Source organism: Syngnathus scovelli, chromosome 11 (assembly GCF_024217435.2).
Source record: "Syngnathus scovelli strain Florida chromosome 11, RoL_Ssco_1.2, whole genome shotgun sequence".
In the NCBI taxonomy this organism is placed as follows: Eukaryota; Metazoa; Chordata; class Actinopteri; order Syngnathiformes; family Syngnathidae; genus Syngnathus; species Syngnathus scovelli.
The window spans coordinates 10,828,267-10,847,828 of NC_090857.1; the positions used below are offsets into that span (position 1 = coordinate 10,828,267).

A 19,562-nucleotide genomic window follows, 5' to 3' on the forward strand; every position below is an offset into this window, starting at 1 on the left:
AAGACTTCAGAATGAAGACATTTATTAAGAGAATAATAATAATAAGTCACTATGGGACCTTCAGAAGAATGTCTATGCTATCCCTTATATATTTGTTATTATAATATGATACTACATTTATTACTCCTGATTACTGCCATTATTAAGTTAATAAGTACATTTCCCCGCTGTGGGAGAAAACAACACCAGCTATAATACAACACCGACACTCCTTTAAAAACTACGTGCAATAACTATTTACTATTTATTATTTACTTTCTGTACAAACCTCATTCATGTTAATACATATACCGACATTGAACATACTGTAAAAAAGATTTTTTAACCTTCATTCTTCTAATAGCTATACTGTAAATAAGATCTTTTTTAAATTTTGTACGTTTGCACTAAGAAGGGAGCAGCTATCCGAATTTCGTTGTACAACTAAGTTGTAAAATGACATTAAAGGGCATTCTATTCTATTCTATGAATAAAGTTCTATCATTATCATCATTATATGTACAAATTAAGCAAAAATAATACTTCACTTGTATGCTGTTTTGTGTTAAAACACACTTCAGGTGGGTAAAAGCCAGAAAACAGGTTCGTCCGCTACTTTGTGGGCGTCCCCACGCATGTTTTTGAGGGAAGGCAAGTTCAAACATGCAAAGAGACTCCAAACACTTGAAGGAATTTGGTTTTAATGTTCAAGTAGCTTTTTTTTTTCCAGCATGATGATCGTTTTGCTTTCATTTCAAAGTATTCTCGAGGGCTCCTCCAACAGGCCCAAGGTGTGAATTACAAAATCTTTACAATAATATGTACTTTGTACTCCCACTAGTCGAAGCGCTCTGTTTAATGTTATGTTTGTGGTATATGAATAAAGCAGGGAAATCCACCATTTTTATACATCTCTTTTGACTTGTACTGCCATATGATGTGATGCAACTACTGCAAGTACATAAAAGATTGTCAAGAAAGTCATTTGACATAACTTCCTCTTTAAGGTCATTGACATACCTAGTGCAAACGGTTCTAATTATAGTATTAACACTAATAAAACCTAATAATAATAGCACCTGAGTAACTGAGGGAATGTTTTTGTTTTATTTTTGTGCATATTTTGATTGTATTTTATTTAAACTGGTTAACGCTTTTTTCCTAAATGCTTTAAATCAAAGATGCAAGTAAACCTTTGTAGATTTATTTTGTGCTGATTCTGGATTTGACCTCATTTGTCTTGAGGAAATCAAGTTTCCATAATAATTTGAATAATATTAATCGTATCAATGTTCATAATAGTCTTAATAACATTATCACCTTTCAACTTGGACGTGAGCTATATACCATAGTAGCCCAAACCATGTTTAGATGTTTTCAGGAAAAGAAATGTGTATATTTTAGTACATTATTTTCTTTTTGCTTTTCATTTATTTTGAAGTTTAGGCGGCGCTAGGACCAAGCATGCCATTGCACTTACTGAGGCGCGCTCCACCAGCCAGCCAGGCAGGCAGGAAAAGGAAGGAGGTGTCCCTCAAACGAAAGCGGTGGTAGTTTGTACCAAAGTTCTACTCAACTCATAAAAAGTCCAGGAATACCACACTTTCGTGGCTTTTGAATGGTTCATCTGTAGTACAGCCGTCTTTATTTTTAGCAATTTTGTTCGTTTCCATGTGTGCGTGAGCTGGACGAACACACCTGTGACTCAGGTAAGCCACCCATTAAGGAAGTCTTCGGCTTTGCTCAATTTACCCAGGCCCAAGAAACGTGAAATCACTCACGCGTTAATTTTGTGTCACCATATTTTTTTTATATAGAAAGCAAAAGGGGCTTAAAAGTTTCAACTATTAAAAGAAGGTTCTACCTTCTAAGTGTGCCGTGCGTGAAAGCTGGGCTGAAGGACACTTAAGTTGTGCTTTGCTCACTATTGGGCAGGAACCTGCGGGACCCACAGCAAGAAGTGCAGCCCACTATGTGGCAGAGGTTAATGATTGACACTACTTTTATTGTAATACGTAATGAGAGTTGAGAAGACGCTATGATTATATGACGGTTATAATGAGCAAAAAAAGGATCACGTATCTCGTGTTATTGCGATATTGACAAGAAGTCATTCAGGGGTTTCCTCATGGCCGTGGCACAGTTCTATGAGAGCCAATGCAAAAAATATTTCCAGAAAAATTCTTAAAATGCAATCACCTGACTTTATTTTCCTAGCAAAAATAAAATGTTAGTCAAAAATTTAAAAGTATTATACAAAAATATGTTACCAATATGTATCACATAAAAATATGTTTACAATAATATGTATGTTAAGGGGTTAATATTACAGAAATGCAAAAACACAGCACAAAAGCAAAGTACAAGAATTTTAGAGTGGAACAAATACAGATGCATATATACTGAAATATTGGCAAAAAAATAAATATGATGACCTGACCCATTAGAAAAATTAAAGCTTATTAGTTGAAGAAATATGAAAAATACACAGACACTAAAAGAACATAGACAAATATTTAAAAACACTTTTGTAATTTTACACAAGTAACTATTACAGAAATATTAGAAAATGCTGCACTATTTCCCATAGACAGCAGGAGGCGACATTATGGTCTGTCATCTGAAGGCTAATAGAATTATACTCATAACACTTGACCTCAAAATGTTGGTCTGGTCAGTTGGTCTGAAGCACCTAACCTGTGTCATTGTAACCTTGGTGTGTGTTGCAGCGCATCCTGCAGGCATGTGTTCCAGTCGGGGTCTTTGCAACCGCGGCGAGCAACCCGCCAACCGGTCTTCCCGCTCCGAGAGCACCGGTTCGGGAGCTCACTATGCTCTGTGCGCCCTGGGAGTGGGCCTGATTGCGCTGGGGGTGGTCATGATCGTGTGGACGGTGATCCCCGCGGACGGCGAGGCGTCGGGTGGCTCTAGCAACTCGTCCAGCAACTTCACAATAGAGACTAACGATGAAGACGGCAAAGAAGGGGAGCTCTCCAAGTCGTCCTCGGTCGCCATGGTGCTGGTGGGCGTCGGCCTGGCCTTGCTGCTCCTGTCCATTTGCCTCGGCGTTCGGAGCAAGCGTAGAGCGAATGACAGCGGCGAGCAAACGGAGGCGCCGGCAGCATCAGCCTTCATGGACCATGTGACCGGCAATGGCGAAGAGTGAGTATGGTGCTCCAACTTCAACAAAGTGTTTGGAAATCAGAGAAAGCTTTTTTTTTTTTTTTCATGGAAAGTAGTGGTTTGCGATAATATTTTGTTATTGATCCTCAGAGTGCCAGATCCATCCGCATTCAACGTGCCGACCTACGAGGAGGTAGTCGGCAGCAGCGACTACCCGGTGCGTCAGAGCAACCTCCGCCAGAGTAACACCCATCTGCCGTCCTACGAGGACATTATCGCAGCCGTGGAGAACGAGGGCAGGGACGAGACCACCGAGGACTCCCCTCTCAATGACCCTGTGACACCCCCGCAGCCGGCGGAGGCTGCCGAGCCACAGGCCGACAGGCAGCCCAGCCTCCCGACGCGCAGCACCAGCCGGGCCAGTCGCCTGTTGCGCCCCCTACGGGTGAGGCGGATCAAGTCGGATAAACTCCACCTGAAGGACTTCCGAATCCAAATCCGCACTCCCACGCACAACCCGGTGACCATCGAGCCCATCACGCCGCCACCGCAGTACGATAATAAGCCGCCAGAATTGGGTTGAACGCCGCCAACCGGATTGATGACACTCCTGAGACAATCAAAAGACCATCTTCCCCGATGAGGAACTGTGTTTTGTTACAACCCATCTCTGGGCCTGTGCAAATGACACCAATACTGCTTTAAGTCCAATGTGTATTATGTACTTTGAGGGCCTAAGTGTGAAGTTTCAACAGCAAAGGGGGGTTCAAGTTGACGGGCATCTCATGAATAAGCTTTTCAGATTGTGGTCTCAACGAAGAAGATGGACTGAGATTGAGGAGTCTTTTGTGAATGTGCTTTTAAACTCGTCTTAAAGTGGCTCAAGTTGAACATTTTCAAGTGAAATATTGTCTTAAGGGTGTTTCACAACACTGGAACATCAAATAGTAGATGTGGTGCTGTAATAAGGTAAGTTTTGCAGTCTATATAGCATTTTTGTAATATTAAAGTAAATCTTTTGATTGCATTGTGCTTTTAATTAGTCAATTTTAAGCAGCTATTTCAATGCAACGTTATTGTTGACTCGTCTTTTTTTTTTTTTAAATGCACTGGAATCGTCGCTTCTGTTAGGTTGACCTCATATATTTATTCTTTATTCTCTGGCTTGCTGTCTAATTAGCTGCACTCCAGGTTGAAAAAATAAGTTAGAGAGGCTGCAACTGTTTTTATGTTCAGAATGTAACATTCTTATTGGTCTCATAATAAAATATACAGTATCTGTACTGTAGTTGCATCGCACTATTCCTCAAAAACTACTTGCACTGTAGTGTACGTGCATTATGGCTCAGAGAGCATTTGTTGATTTATAGCGCTCTCCAGTGGTTACAAGAAGTAAACGACCAGGCTGTATAGGAGCAAGGATAACTAATACAATAATTTCAATTATGTGCATTTATTTAAAGAATCGTTTTAGTACGAGAATCGGGTTGTATCTTTTCAAGGTAAACAAATAACATAACTGGTAATCTATTTAAGTATACTTTATTTTAGTACTATAGAGTTTTGCAGGTAAATAAAACTCACTCTCTTACTAAAAGAAAGTATCTTTAAATAATTTGCCAAATTGAAGACTGTATGAACATCACCGAAGAAAACTGGTCATCTTTTTTTAATATTTTCTTGCAAAGTATACATAAAAAATATTTTAAAATGAAAGGAAATAAAACTAGTTGTAATTTATTTCAATGGGATTTTTTTTACATTTAGATATTAGTGGCGCGAATCTGTGCTATAAACATTTTGAATCTTTTTTTTTTTCGCCCTTATGCAACATATTTCCCCTCTACGCTCCACCCCGCGCCTCACTTCGGAAGGATTCTTTTTTTTTTTTTCTTTCCTTTTCCTTTTTTTTTTTGTGTGCAGCTGCCATGTAGCAGTGGGAGGCACAGCTGTCTGCGGGAAGAGCCAAAGCCCGGGGAGTCAGTCACATTCCTGGCTGGGATTCAATGACTGAAGCAGACACAAACAAACAGAGAGAGAGAGAGGCAGACGCGAGAGAGGGAGGAGAGCGAGCGAGAGACATTTGAAGCGCACATAGAAGTGCGTAAAACGGCTGTGGAGCGCGTAAGGAACAACACTCGTGATTGTATGCTGAGTTTTCTTTTGCAGATTTTTCCGCCTGTGGAGGTTGTTTATTAGAGGGAGAGAGAGAGAGAGAGAGAGAGAGAGGACACGCTTGTGTGGATCTTTTTTTCCTGAATGGGCCGCACCGGGAAGGGAAGCTGCTCCTTGTCCGGGGGAAGCTGTCTGACTGGCGGCGTGGAAATGCTCAGCTCAGACGCAGAGTGAACGAGACGCCTCGAATTAAGTAAAGCGATTCTTTCCCCGAGTTTTTTCTTCTTGTTTTTCGTCTAAATAAAAGATGGAGGTGAACAGCTTCCAGCCTCACCCTGGACTTCAGCAAACTCTGAAGCAGTTCCATCTGAGCTCCATGCGCTCCCTCAGCGGACCAGCGGCGTTCTCCGCCCGCTGGCCCCACCAGGAGTCCCTGTTCAAGGACGCTAAAGCCGAGATGATGCTCAGCCTGCCGGCCCACACTCCACCGGTAATGTCCGGGCCGCTCTTCATCCCGTCGGACCGCTCCACGGAGCGGTGCGAGACGCTCCTGGAGCGCGAACCCATCTCTTGCTTCGTGGTGGGCGGCGAGAAGCGCCTGTGCCTGCCGCAGATTCTCAACAGCGTGCTGCGGGACTTTTCCCTGCAGCAGATCAACTCGGTGTGCGACGATTTGCACATTTACTGCTCGCGTTGCACGGCCGACCAGCTGGAGATTCTCAAGGTGGTGGGCATCCTGCCCTTCTCGGCGCCCTCCTGCGGCCTCATCACGCAGACGGACGCCGAGCGCTTGTGCAACGCGCTCATCTACGGAGGCTCGTACCCGCCGCGCCGCGGGGGAGGAGGCAAGGAGCGAGGCGGTGGCGGAGGTGTCAACGGCGTCGGGGGCGGCAACAGCGTCCACTTGGAGCTGGAGTGCACCGAGGGCAGCTTCCGGATTTACCATGAGTGCTTTGGCCGGTGCAAGGGCTTGTTTGTGCCGGAGCTCTACTCGGGCCCCGGAGCCGCCTGCGTGCAGTGCCTGGATTGCAGGCTGATGTTTCCGCCGCGAAAGTTCGTGGTGCACAGCCACAAGCGACTGGAGAACCGGACCGTGCACTGGGGCTTCGACTCGGCCAACTGGAGGGCCTACGTGCTCCTGGACCCGGACTACAGCGGCAAAGAGGAGAAGGCAAGCCTGGAGCGTCTGCTCAGAGACTTGAAGGGGAAATATGACGTGAGCGGCAAGTTGGCCAGGAAGTCGTGCAGAGTAAGTGGATGATTGATTTGCTTTTGAGGAATGGCTGGTGAACTTGTCAACTTGTGCATATGATGTATATGACTCCTGCATTGCTTGGGAGCATGTCATCGATACTGCAGTGGTTTTCAAACTTTTAAAAAGTCTATATCTAATATCATTCATTGTACGCCACTTTGACAGCTGCGCTTAAAATGCTCTTAATGATTCAATCAAAATCCACAGATTTTTATTCTGAGGTTATATTTTTTTAGGGTTAGGGTTAGGGTTAGTGGTGCAATCACTGAGTCCTGTGAGTGATTGACAGCCAGTTCAGGTGGAGTTTACATGTTCCCGCTGTGCGTGCGTGGTCTTCTTGCATTCCAAAAGACACGTATGGTACAACTAACATGCAAAATTTAAAGACCCCAGATTATTTTCTATATGGCCCTGTAATTGCTTTGCAATCAATTCTGGGTGATTGATTGCTTATGATTCAGTTGTATCTCACTTCTCTTACCGCAAAGTCAACTTGGGTAGGCTCCAGTTCACAATTGCAACTCTAATCAGGGCAAGCGCTATAGAAAATGGATGGATGGAAGGAAGGTGGGCTTTTTATAACAGTTCCTCTGAGGTTTTATTTTTAGAATTATAGGTGGTGGCGGGACATTCCTGCTCTCATGCAGGTATTTTATTGTGTGAATGTGACAAGTATGTTCTTCCTTTTACGAACTTCTCATTATTCCACATCATTCTATGCCTATGTCAATATCCTTCCATAACTTTCCATTATTCCATTTTGACGCTCAATTCCTCCAGAAATTGCATTTTATAGTTTACTTTGAAATCGTGACTGTTCCTATTAACAAAAGACTCAAAATATAAGAGACATTTTTATACGTACACACCTGGAGGTCACGCGTATAGTTTCCTACGATTGTGCACGTTTGGGTTTAGAAATGTACCAAATGTAAGATAAATGGAGATCTGATTATTATTATTTTTTTAGGTAAGATGAGGAGGAGGGGGGAGATGAAGACTATTTTAAGGTGGTGATGGGGTTAAAAGTTTAATGAGGTTTGGGATATGGATATATGTGTGTGTGTGTGTCATGGTGGGATAAGCTGCGTGTGGGTGTCACTGTGATGGCGTCCTGCGTGGGTCATTCTGGACAAAAGAGCATAGAAGATGGGGGGGTTGAGGGGGTGGTGCTGGCTGACTGGCTGCATGGCTCGGTCACACAGCAGCTGCTGTGTGGGACACTCACAAATGAGTGGACAGCTCTGTGGGCATTGCCATACTCTGAGTGCCAGCCTGGAGATGTGTCATCAGAGGGCAATCTAAGTCATGAAAAGTGAGCAAAGTTGCTAAACGGAGAAGAAACAATGGAACATGGGTGATCTTAGATGTTGCATAACAAGTCTCGCCTCAGGCAGGGCACGGCCCCACAACCTTGAGATTAAGATGCTTGTATTCTCCCAACCGAGCTACTCAGGTAGGTGTTGAAGCATGTGTAATCTTCCATGGGCATTGCAAGGCAAAACGTCTGGCAAGCAACTGTAGTTGGGCACCAGATCTCCAGAAAGTAAAAAAACCTTGTCGTAGTTTAGCTTTATGTTCCTTGTGCTTCACGGTAGGACGGTGAGGTTTGTTTACACCCTGTTTGAATTTGCATGAAAACGAGTCAGGTTTGATTTGAGTCAATGAGTTAGCTGCTGCTTGTTATTGAGCACCAAATTCAAAATCTGTTAATTCAGCACAAAGTAATCATATATTTATGACATTCTCAACTGTAGTTTTTTTTTTTTTTTGGGGGGGGTAAAACGGATTAATGGCACTCCCATTTATTTCAATGGCTAAAGATGATTTGTGCTTTGCGAATGAATTCGTCTTGTATTTGACTAGAAAAAGTGTCCCCAATCAGATGCTGATGTATCACCTGTATTGTTTGTCATCTAAAAAAAACTGAATGCTTTGCAGGCAACCTTTGACAGTGTGTGTGTTTTACACATGACGGAAGGATGGATAGGGGGGTGGGGGTGTTAGGGCAGTGCATTTTGGCCGCGGTTTACTGTCAGTTGTGTCCCACTTAGCAGACAGGCTACGCTCCTCGGGGAGCCGCACACCAGCACTGCTGCCATACATCAACCTGACAGGCCAAGCTGCTCAAAGGCCAGACGGCGGCTCGCACACCAAGCTTAAGCCGGCCAAACACAAAAAGAGTTCACGTTATCGGCCGGCCTCAGACACCCTTGCATGTCATGCGGCTTTATTTATAAGAGGCACAACTCGCCTGTCTGCACTTAAGATTGGGGATTCCGGGAAGTGCCTTCATTCATTCATTCATTCATTCATTCATTCATTCATTCATTCATTCATTCATTCATTCATTCATTCGTTCGTTCGTTCGTTCGTTCGTTCGTTCGTTCGTTCGCTCGTTCGTTCGTTCATTCGTTCATTCATGCATTCATATTTTTACTACTCGACAGGAAGCAGCAGTGGGAGACCTAATTAATTTCAAAATTAAGGCCTGATGGTGTTTTTTCTGCCTAAATGGGAAGTTGTAAAAATTTACTATTACTCTTCCATGAAGTATTACAAACAAGATGGATTTTATAACTTGGCAGCAAATGGCAGTGTGTGGCAATAATTATAGCCCAAATAGTTTATTGTCTAAATGGCTTACTTTAGAAATCGGAGCAACCCACAATAGGGTGCAGTTTGATTGGACCATTCTGAGCTACATATAACGAGCTTGCATGTAAATAGTACAGCTACATTAATGCCTGACCAACTTGAGTTTGCGGCCTAAATGGACTGTTGTATAAATCCATGGGTCAGAAACCACAAGAGAAATAAATAAATAATTAAACCACTTTGCTATGTTGTCGCTTCATCTTAACGCAATGGATTTTTTATACTTGGTAAGAACCAGACTAATTCAGGCCCCGGCTAATTTTTGCTACCAAATGTTCTACCACAGAAATTGGATGAGAAAGTCAACATTATGCCATCTCTACATCTTGAAGGGATGAAAATTAATTGGCAACTAGGCACCACTCATTCAGGCCCAACTTGTTTGCTGCTTAAACAGGCTGCTGTAGATTCCACATAGTAAGTCCTCCAATTAAACTGAGTGTGATTATGATTGAAGGGGAGGGGGGGTGGGGGTTCATCATTGTGTTCGTTGCCGAACGCTCCGGCGAGACCGGCCGCTGCAGGCCAGGCAGGCCTTGAGATGTGTTGTCAAAGGGCCATGACCTTTTGACCTTTCCCAAAGACACCGACACAGTCAACCACTCCACCCCACCCCCACTTTAACCGACCAATCACATCTCATCCACTGGCCAGATGGTTGTGTGATAAAGGATGCAAAAGAGATCCAGTGAACCGACGAGAGGACTTTATGATTTTTAATTGCCAAACTTTGACATAAGTTTAAGAAAAAAATAAAAGGTCGCTCCAATGGGTCAACACTGTATGTAATTCTTCTGAATGCTAACTTGTTCTCATTTGCATTAAAAGCTCTGAAAATTGGAAATTGGATTTGGATGCTTCCTGGAGCAGTTTTGTGACCAAAATCATTAACGTTTCCATGGAAGGGCATAAGTTAGACCTTTTTTTTTTTTAATGACACAACTATTAAAGTCATTCAACTGAGGCCAATTTATGCCATTTTTCATCCCATTGTTCCTCTCACTGGGAGAAATTAACCTCAAACATGGCATGAACCAATCAAGTGAGCGTCAAGGGCTTGTGCTTCCACTTAGCCGGCACGATTAAAGTATTAAATTTGTGAAAAAATAGCATCTACTACTACTACTTCTACAAATTCCATGATTGCCGAGGTTTAACTAACAAAGATAATGCAACTAATATTGTACTATTTCTTGAAGGGTTAGTTTTTTTCAATAACCACATAAAAATGCATTTTTTATTTGTATTTTTTTTAAAGAAAATATATAAAATTCCTAAAAATGAAAACTAAGAAAAAAAATTAAATAGTTAAAAACGATTACTGATTTACTAGTGCCGATGCTCTCTGTAAACATCAGCGTGCTAAATAAAGAAATGAATAAAAATGAAGACCAAGAATCAACTTGAAACAAACTATTATAAACTTACGTACAGTTGTGCCTTATGTCTTTGCTAGAGTGGGTTTGTTATGTATGTTATGGCCCTCCAGCGTGCTAGCATATAAACAAGAGTACATAATGACAGGATCATCCGTTGGCAGGCAGATTAAAATGAGCTCCCAGGACCGGCTCATTTCCATTCCCATCTGTCTGCTGACCTCTAGGAAGCCGCAACATGACATCCTTGACGGGCCCGCCTGCCCGCCATACCCCAAGTGGGCTTATTCTTGTATGTTCCTTAGACTTTGGCTTCCATTGTGGCCTTCGGTCTTTTCTCTCGTCTTCATCTGACCCTCCCCTCCCTCTCGCCCACTCTTCCTCTTGTCCTTTGAGCACCCCCCGCCCCCAAGGGAAACCGTCACCTTGTCACCGCGGTGCATGCGGGCCAGCGCTTGGCCGCTGCGTGGACGGCGTGTCAGGAGCTCCCAGGGGTTGTGGCCTCCATTCTCCCAGGGGTGACCCCATGTTAAAAGAGTGTCAGCTGGGGTTCTGTCATGGCTGATGCGGGCTAAAGATCTGCCGCCTCCTTTGTTTGAGGGCCGGCCTTTCACAGGCTGTGAAGTGCGGACCCTTTTCTCTTTTTGTTACAAGGGTCTTGTCTCTTTTGGGCTTCGTAACCTCCAGCCTCTTCCCGGGTGGGAAATCTGAGAGTGCAGGTTTGGCCAGTGTCACTGCCGTCTTCCTCTTGGTTGTTATTGGAGCTAAGCATGGGGTCTGCATGTCTGATGACCAGATGATGACTACCATAGCCATATGCAAGGATACTTATTCGGACCAGCACAAATTGCAATACATCAGAAAAATCTGAAATCTCTTGTAAGACAACATAAAAAACATCCAAGTCTCTTGTAAGACAACATAAAACATTTCCAAGTGACTTGCTGTGCGTGTGTAGTGAGGGAATCAAGTGATTAGCGCTGATCAGTGTCGCCTGCTCCGTCAGCCACAGAACAGATGCCTGTATTGGGTTAGTCATCATCAATTTCTCCCCGATCACCGCCCGATTTCCAGCCCTGTGATTAAGAATCAATCCCATCTGCTGCAGAGACAGGAAATCTTGGTCTGCATCTGCTGCTGGTTGAGACACTAAGCCACTGCAGTCGAGGGGTGCGGTGAGGCGGCTAGGAGTTGGAACTCCCATAATCCCGCCCGCCTAACTCTTGGAATGCAGGAATGCTCAAGCGTTACACATCCAGACCTGTGCCATCTCTCAGTAACAAGAGACGGTATTCAGATGGGCTTCACATCATCATCAAGCTTGTGGGGGCCTATAAGGATCCCCTATGGAACACGCTAATTAGAGCGCGCATCGGATGTAGCACGGCAGCGCAGCAAGTACAGTGCGAAAGAGATGTTCCAGAGCTCCTTTATTGAGATACTTTACATTTTACATTATACATTTTAGCTCAAACTCAATTGGAAGACCGAAAAATTGCAAAATGTATACAAACTGCATGTAATATTTTTGTAGAGGATAAAGAAGTGCTGTCTGTCTAACTGTGTTGCTCCATTCCCTGTTAGGAGCCAACCAATATAGTTTGTTATTGAGGTTGATGCCAATTTTGATAATTGAATTGAATTCCGATAATCGAATCATCGGACAATTATCGGTAAACCTATATTTTAAAAAATGAATATTTTTTATAGTCTCTTTATAATGTGTATTTTCTCCAAGTTGTGGTCTAGAGCGTATCCCCCTGCAGGAATGAACCAGAAATTAGCCATATCCTGAATATAATGATGGAGGTTAAAAACAAGAGTAGCTGTGTGCATATGCGTTACATTCAAACGCTGCACCCTCCTAAAGCTCACCGGTGTTGGACCACATCGGAGCAGAAGCGGGCCCTGCTGGTGCCATATGACAAATCGGCATGCCGCTTCTGCCTCCAATCCGCCCACCGACCACCTCCAAAGCTGAGCTAGCGAGGAGGATTAGCTCACGCGGCTAAAAGCAAACAGACTGCTCTGTGTTGAGACAGCTTTTGGTCCAAATCTTGTTTGTGCCTCCTGTTTTGATGGCTCCCATCACCAGCGGGGTCGCGCTGCACTTCACAACCGGTGCCAAGCACTGTGTGTGTGCTTTGTGTCTGTGGCTTTTGTGGCTTTGCACTGCACAACTCCCATGTTATTTAAGATATGCATAATTAGTTTGGGGATTACCACGTCCTTCAGTGACTATTAAGACCACCCCCCCAGTTAAGGGGATGTGCATCAAGTAACGTAATAATAAAACTAAAGCCACTTTTCCACCAGTTGGTCCGGATCAGTTTGCTTTACTGCGGTACCGATTGGAACACTGAAACCAGACTTCCACTGTCTTGCAGTTTCTCTGTGCTTAAATAATATGTATTTTAAATTTAATAGTCGTGACTCCAATATTGAGAACACGGGAGTGGTTATGTGTATGTCTAAATTTCTGTACAGAAAAGGTTCATGAGCAAGAAATTGGCACAAAAAACTTTTTTTCTAAATTTGACCGATTGGGCTATGGAACAGAAATGATTATGCACACAAATTCTGCCTAGCAACAATAAGCCACAACTTTAACTTGGATGCAATGACTACATTTCAGAACAGAATTCATAATCATAACTTTTAAAACCCAAATTGTATTTTTTTAAATTGTGATCATTAAACCTACCGGACAATTTAATGCAAAATTCAGAAATGCAGTGCCTCAATGCCAAATCAACACACATATAAAATAAAATAGTTATTACGGATGCCCCCCAATGTGAAATACATTAAGGTTATCTACTTCGGTGCATTTCTAGTGCATTAGCACAATCACACAAAATAAGTTGCGTAAATCTTGGTAGAAGCTGTGCTTAGAGCAGCACAGTGTCTGGAGAAATAGTTTGATGCGCAAACTGCCTGTGCATGTCTATGTGGGTTTGCACGTGTGGGCAGGTGAGCGTTGTCGGACTGAAGTCACGGTGGTTTGCAGTCGGCTGGTAGTGATTGGAGGGCGGCTGTGGTTGCTAAGCAGAGCTGTGCTAAATAAGAACTTGCTGGCTCTTGCCGGCTCTGAGGAAAGCGCAGCGAAGCGCACGGTGCCACACATATGTACTGTACCGTACTGTAAGTTAGTATGCACACATAGACCTCACACTGCACGGACCTCTCGCAGTTGAGAGACCTCAGAGCTCTCCTCCTTCTGCTGCTCCTCCACGCCGTCTCACGCACTCTTTTCCCTGCGGCACAGCTTTGCGTAAAGCTGGCCTTTCCGTCAGCGAGACCGTTCACCTCCTCCGTTTGACACGGGGGTCGACCCTGGAGGACATACACACAACCGCCCGCCCGCCCGTATAGCAGACCTGCATGGGCTCGCCTGCAATTGCACCTCGCCGCCGCCGCACTCCCCCTCACACTGCTTTCTACTACTCACACTGGCCTACATACAGAGGATGGATGGATGGATGGATGGATGGATGGATGGATGGATGGATGGATGGATGGATGGATGGATGGATGGATGGATGGATGGATGGATGGATGGATGGATGGATGGATGGATGGATGGATGGATGGATGGATGGATGGATGGATGGATGGATGGATGGATGGATGGATGGATGGATGGATGGATGGATGGATGGATGGATGGATGGATGGATGGATGGATGGATGGATGGATGGATGGATGGATGGATGGATGGATGGATGGATGGAAAGCTGGAAAACATTTACAAGGAACCATACACTTAATTATTAATCCTGCCACTTTATATGTGGTTAATTGCATGTTGTAATGTACTAACATCAAATAACGTTTCTTCAATTCATCCCTCTATTATGTCAACATTAGAGCAGAAATGCAGTAGGCTGTATGTAAGTTAGTCAGCTCATTAGCAACCTTGCTAATTGATGCTAAAATATTTAGACTTTTTTTATTGTCAACAAAAGAGGAATATGATTCAAAATTTACACGACTAGCCACTTTGCAATCTTCTGAATTGCATTGATCATACTATATTTATTATTATGATACATTTTCCCAATTGAAACAGAATTTCTTTTCAAACAGTCGCCATCATCTACTAAATTAGCCCAACTATATTTTAAGTAGGCACAGAAGATAAGTGCTTACATGTCGGCCTCTCAATTCTGAGGCTCTAATCATGGTTGCGGCCTTCTTGTGTGGACTTTGTATGTTCTCGGCCGCGTTTGCGTGGGTTTCCTCTGGGGCCCTGGCTTCCTCCCACATTCCAAAAACATGCATGTTATGTTCACTGAAGAATCATCCATCCATCTATTTTCAACAGCGCTTATCCTGTTCGGGGTCACAGTGGGTGCTGGAGCCTATCCCAGCCAAAGGCAGACTACACCCTGAACTGGTCGCCGTCCAATCACAGAGCACGAACATCCACATTTTCAGCTGTGGCGTTTTCTGCGAGATGGAGCCATGCGGCATTGTCAGCAGGTTGCCCGTATCAAATGCATTCAGCACGCTCTGCTGGAGTGACGCTTTGGGTACAAAACTGTCACTCCGGGGATCTGCCATGCTTGCTCTTTATCAGAGCATCATGGGGTTACCTGGCAATTTGCACAACCGAAATAAATACAAAGTACAGCAACTCGAAAATAACTACCAATTGTGTCGTGGAGTTTTGCTGTAAAAAGTAGATGGGAAAATGGCAGCAACTTGGTCGTTATAGGATGAGTATGTCACTTCGTAATGATAGCCACCTTGCGTAATTGAAGTAAGCAGAAGTATTGCTCTAGTAATATCCACAGTCAGCAAAATTGGAGTGATCCAGCTTTGCATAATGGAAAGTGAAGGCACAATTATGACGGAGCCATGTTGTCACAGTTCCTCACTCTCATCATCATGGGCCTTTTTAAAATGTCTGTTGCATAAAATATTTTCACTGCCTAGTGAGCGTGGCGTTTCAATCAAATGCAAAAAAAAAAAAAATGTCAGTGTTTGGATCATGTGTCCTATATAGAATGTATGAATGATTCCAGAGGTGACAAAAGGGCATTGTTGGCTGCATCATCCTCACAAAGATACCCCCGCCCGTCCCCCCCGCGCTCTCCATCTCCCTTCCAGCTGCCGCACTGTACGCGCCGCTGCGACATAATGAGTGGCTCCAAAGAGATTAGCCGCCCCATCGTCAACACCGCTCCCTAATTTCTCCGCCTTTTGTCGCCGTAACCGAAAATCGGGATCAGTGGGTGGAAGTTGCTTTTGTGGCCACAGCAGGTGTGGGGACTCCCCCTCCTAGCCCCCCCCCGATCCTCCATGAGGTGCTGCTGAGATATTCCAGCAACCTTCTGGAGCTCAACTTGAACCCTCATTCACCGCTGGAGAAATTCTTCAGGCGAATGGTTTTCTCCCCCCTCTGCAAACACATCTGGTGAACAGCACAAGCACCCCTGTCATCTTTTACAGCGTTGAGGTCATTTCCACCCTATCAGTAAAATGGAAACACATGGTGTGCAGGCTTGGCTCTTAATGGGGTGGGGCTGGCATGAAGCAGCTCTGACACACGGCTTCTTACAGACTGCCAAAAAAGCCATACGGGCTCTGTCACGTCAAAAGGCAAGACGCGGAACCGACGCTCCGCATACGTTTTGTCCGCCGCCTTCGACTAGGCCGTCGGAGAGTTGGCCGAGCTGCGGCGTTTTGGCTTCCGCGAGGGCTCTTGGGAGAAAGGGTGTGTCGGTAGTTTTAATTAGGATTCTCCTTCCGCAATAAATCGTGTACATTTCCACTAGTCTGCGCCACGGTTCCTCTCACATCACCAACTTGGCGCCATTATTTTCTTCTGTTGTCGCTATGTTATTGTAAAAGCACATTGGTGACCAAGCAGGCACGGTGGACTAGTGGATAGAAGGTGTGCCTCACAGTTTGCTTATTTGGGGTTTGAATCTTTGGCCGTGCATGGCTTCCTTCCACAGGTATGCTGAAATTATCCATAGGTGTGAAATTGACCATAACGTTAAAAGTCTGTTACAATTTGACTTTCGCCAAAGATGCTTCTAATCAATGAGATTGTTTACCTGTGGCGCAAATGTGGCTAAAGTTTTTGACTTTCTGGACCCGGATTTCCACTTTCGAACTCCAGCTCACACTCCTAATGAGGACAAGCCATAAAAATTGAATGGATGGTGGTTTTCATTCTTTTTCGTTCCCCCTCACAAAAAAGCCCAAAGAAAAGAAGCTTGCGCTAAGATCAAGTCTTGCCAGATATCTCGACAATTTATGTCCATTTTCATACTGAACGTCACATATGGCTTAGTCGGCGTTGTCAAAGCTTTCCAGTACTTTGCGTCACTCATCAGAACTCATTCTGGCTGATTTCTTGACTACATTATTAGCATCGGCTTCTTCATTGTTTTTCTATGCAGGAGCTCTGCGAGCCATTAAAATGCAACGTCGAACTTTTCCGGTCTTGCACATGTACATTCCAGCCACTCTGTGGTTTCCATTTGGCGGGAGATAGAAAGAAGGAAGGAGAAGGAGGGAGGTGGGGGTCAGAGTGCATGAGGCATCCTCGGGGCGAAAGGACTCGACTGCGGCGCGGCCCGCTGCAGATATGGAAGGGCGCACGCTCCTGCGAGGCGCGCCTCCGTCCTCATTACCTCTGCGGCAGCTTCGCTCATACGCCTTTGTTCTCGCTCGTCTTGGCTTGAAACTGGAGAGTATGGAGGGAAGTGCTGAGGCTGCACTTTTGCTCGGCTGCCCACAACTTCTTGTGTGCCGTGCGGGAGGAAACGTAGCGCAGACAAGCACCCCCTCAGGCCCCCCTCCCTCTCCCTCTTGTCTACATAGTTCCATAAAATCAGTGCTATGGTTTAATTTGTTGTTCTGACGCCGTTTGTAATCTAGAAAACCGTCGAGTTCTTGTAGTGCACTTCAATTATTCGATAAATGCATCAAAAAATTATTGCGTGGGTCTCACTAGTTAAAAACGATTTGATCTCGATACGAGAGATGCAGTACGGGTGATTGAAAGTTTTCCAAATATATTCACATTCAGAAAGTCATTGACAAGTCTGCTTCTTTCGTTTTTTAAATAGCAAGGCGAAGATGTGTCCTTTTAACCCCGTTCCCACCCAACTCCGCGTGGACCTTGGCCTCGGTCCGAACCCGCCGGCAAAAGGCCACGACTCCTACACAAGTGACAAGCGAGTGAAAATATTTGAGGCCGGTTTGCTCAGAGTGAAGAAGTTGAAGAGAGAGGAGACGATTTGTTCGCTTTTCTCTCCGCGCTCTTGAGAGTGTTTGCGTAAGGTGAAGTAGGAAAACGCAGGAGCCGCGAGCCAGACGGCGGCGGCGCGGTCCGAGCTTGGACGGGAATGCAGACGGCGCTTGTTTGTTTGGGGAGAAATTGTAGACTCTGCCAAAGTCCCGCGCTCACGCCCAAGTCAGGCAAATAAAACCTATTCACACAGAAGGAGGAGGGAAGTGTGTGTGTGGGGGGGGGGGGGGGGGGTGTACCTGGGTGGAGGCGCGCTACATCTGGACAGCGCCGCCTGGTCGCAGAGGTGCGCCTTCGATTGTTTGTATGTTGTTTCCAGCCTTTTCATAAATAACTCCACTAAGGTCAACTGGTTTTACTAGACTAGAGAGAGGCAAGTCCAGAGGCAAGAAGGCCTCCCCGCCATCTGGCAGCCATAAAAATGGGGGAGCGAGAGTTTTTTTTTTTTTTTTTTTTTTTTACAGGCGGTTTATGGGATGGCAGGGTGAGGAGAGCCAGAGTGGATGGTGGACTCTGGTTGCCCCCAAGCTGCAAAGCTTCCTCTGCAATCTGAATGACAGGTCAGAAGTTCATTGCCTCTACGCCTACAGCACCCCTCCTGCCGGCATCTGCCTTGTAAGGTGAAGGAAGGGACGGCGAGGTCAAAGTTCCAGGGCAAGGGAGAAGCCTTGGAATGAGAATGGCTATGATGCTCACTAGAGAAAACCTACATCCAAGTGCATTCGTTTTTCTAAACCATTGTATCCTGCTCAAGGTCGTTGCAGTCGCTCCGACAACTCCCCTTTCCCAGCCATTTAGACTAATTTGATTCTAGTCAGGCATATTTGTCAACCCATTTTCTACCGATTCTCCTCAAAAGCTGGAGCGTGTGCTTATGTTTGTGAATTATTTTCCAAACACTGTACTGTGTTTTCTGGGAGTTGCTGTAGAAGAATAATGGTGTTCCAAATAATTTCAATGGGGCTTTTTACATTTATTTATTTATTTATTTATTTATTTATTTATTTATTTATTTATTTATTTATTTATATTTGCGGTTGAACACTGGGGAAACAAAACACAAATTTCACACACATTTGTTAGGAATGTGCATAGACCAATGAAGAACACAACATTTTGGCGAGGCTACACGTTTTAGTTTTGTGCCACCATGACTCACTATGACATCAATTGAACGTCGTTATGATGTTTGTTTCCCCGGGAGAAGTTTTTGCTAAAAAGCCTTGATGACGACGTATCATACCATGAAAAGCAATCTAAAAAACTGGTCCGATCCGGGACTTTCCAATATAACAATGCCCCTTGGCCTCAGCTGAATTTTTTTGAATCATTTTTTTTTTCCTTGAATAAAACCAAAGCTTGTGAACATTTCTGGAAATATGTGGAAGATTCAACTTTTCTGCTTCTCGTGTAATGCTGCTATGACGACGAGCGGTGCAGATGGTGCTGAATTATGTGACTGCGTAAACAGTGACGATGATTCAATGGCTTGGTGTTATTTGGCTATGCGTCACGCTCTTCAAAGCAACCCGGCGCACCACAGGCTCGCGAACACTCATTTGTTTTGGTTTTTTTGTACCACAAGCCCTCATATCCAGCCTGATTAGTCAGGTGGCTTCATGTTTGCACCAAAGTGGCCTTAGAAGGAAGCCATAAAAATGCCAGACTTTGAAGGACCCATCTTCATCTCCACTGCTGAGAGTCTTGCTCATCTCCTGCTGGAACATTTCTCATCCGGGTTTGAAGAGGCTGATGGAGTGGGTCGGTGCTTGTAAAACTGGATGT

At 44.5% G+C, this 19,562-nt stretch overlaps 2 protein-coding genes across 2 annotated transcripts in view; both read left to right on the top strand.

Moving 5' to 3' along the window:
- Nucleotides 1-1,450: 1,450 nt before the first annotated feature.
- tmem51b (transmembrane protein 51b) lies at nt 1,451-4,385 on the top strand. The gene is made up of 3 exons (XM_049734021.2): nt 1,451-1,688; nt 2,709-3,141; nt 3,253-4,385. The coding sequence occupies exons 2-3, from the start codon at nt 2,723-2,725 to the stop codon at nt 3,683-3,685; spliced, it is 852 nt and encodes a 283-aa protein (XP_049589978.1). The 5' UTR covers nt 1,451-1,688; nt 2,709-2,722; the 3' UTR covers nt 3,686-4,385.
- Nucleotides 4,386-5,117: 732 nt separating this feature from the next.
- The window catches only part of skib (v-ski avian sarcoma viral oncogene homolog b), a 31,970-nt gene continuing 17,525 nt past the window's right edge, over nt 5,118-19,562 (top strand). The window contains exon 1 of the mRNA XM_049734012.2: nt 5,118-6,466. Coding sequence (XP_049589969.1) covers nt 5,525-6,466 — 942 coding nt within the window. The 5' untranslated portion in view covers nt 5,118-5,524. The remainder of the gene's footprint in view (nt 6,467-19,562) is intronic.

Bases quoted from the DNA above. Each gene is read 5' to 3' on its own strand.
- tmem51b (XM_049734021.2), top strand. From the start codon at position 2,723: ATGTGTTCCAGTCGGGGTCTTTGCAACCGCGGCGAGCAACCCGCCAAC. The intron at 3,142-3,252 runs GTGAGTATGGTG...ATTGATCCTCAG, and splicing joins GTGACCGGCAATGGCGAAGA to AGTGCCAGATCCATCCGCAT.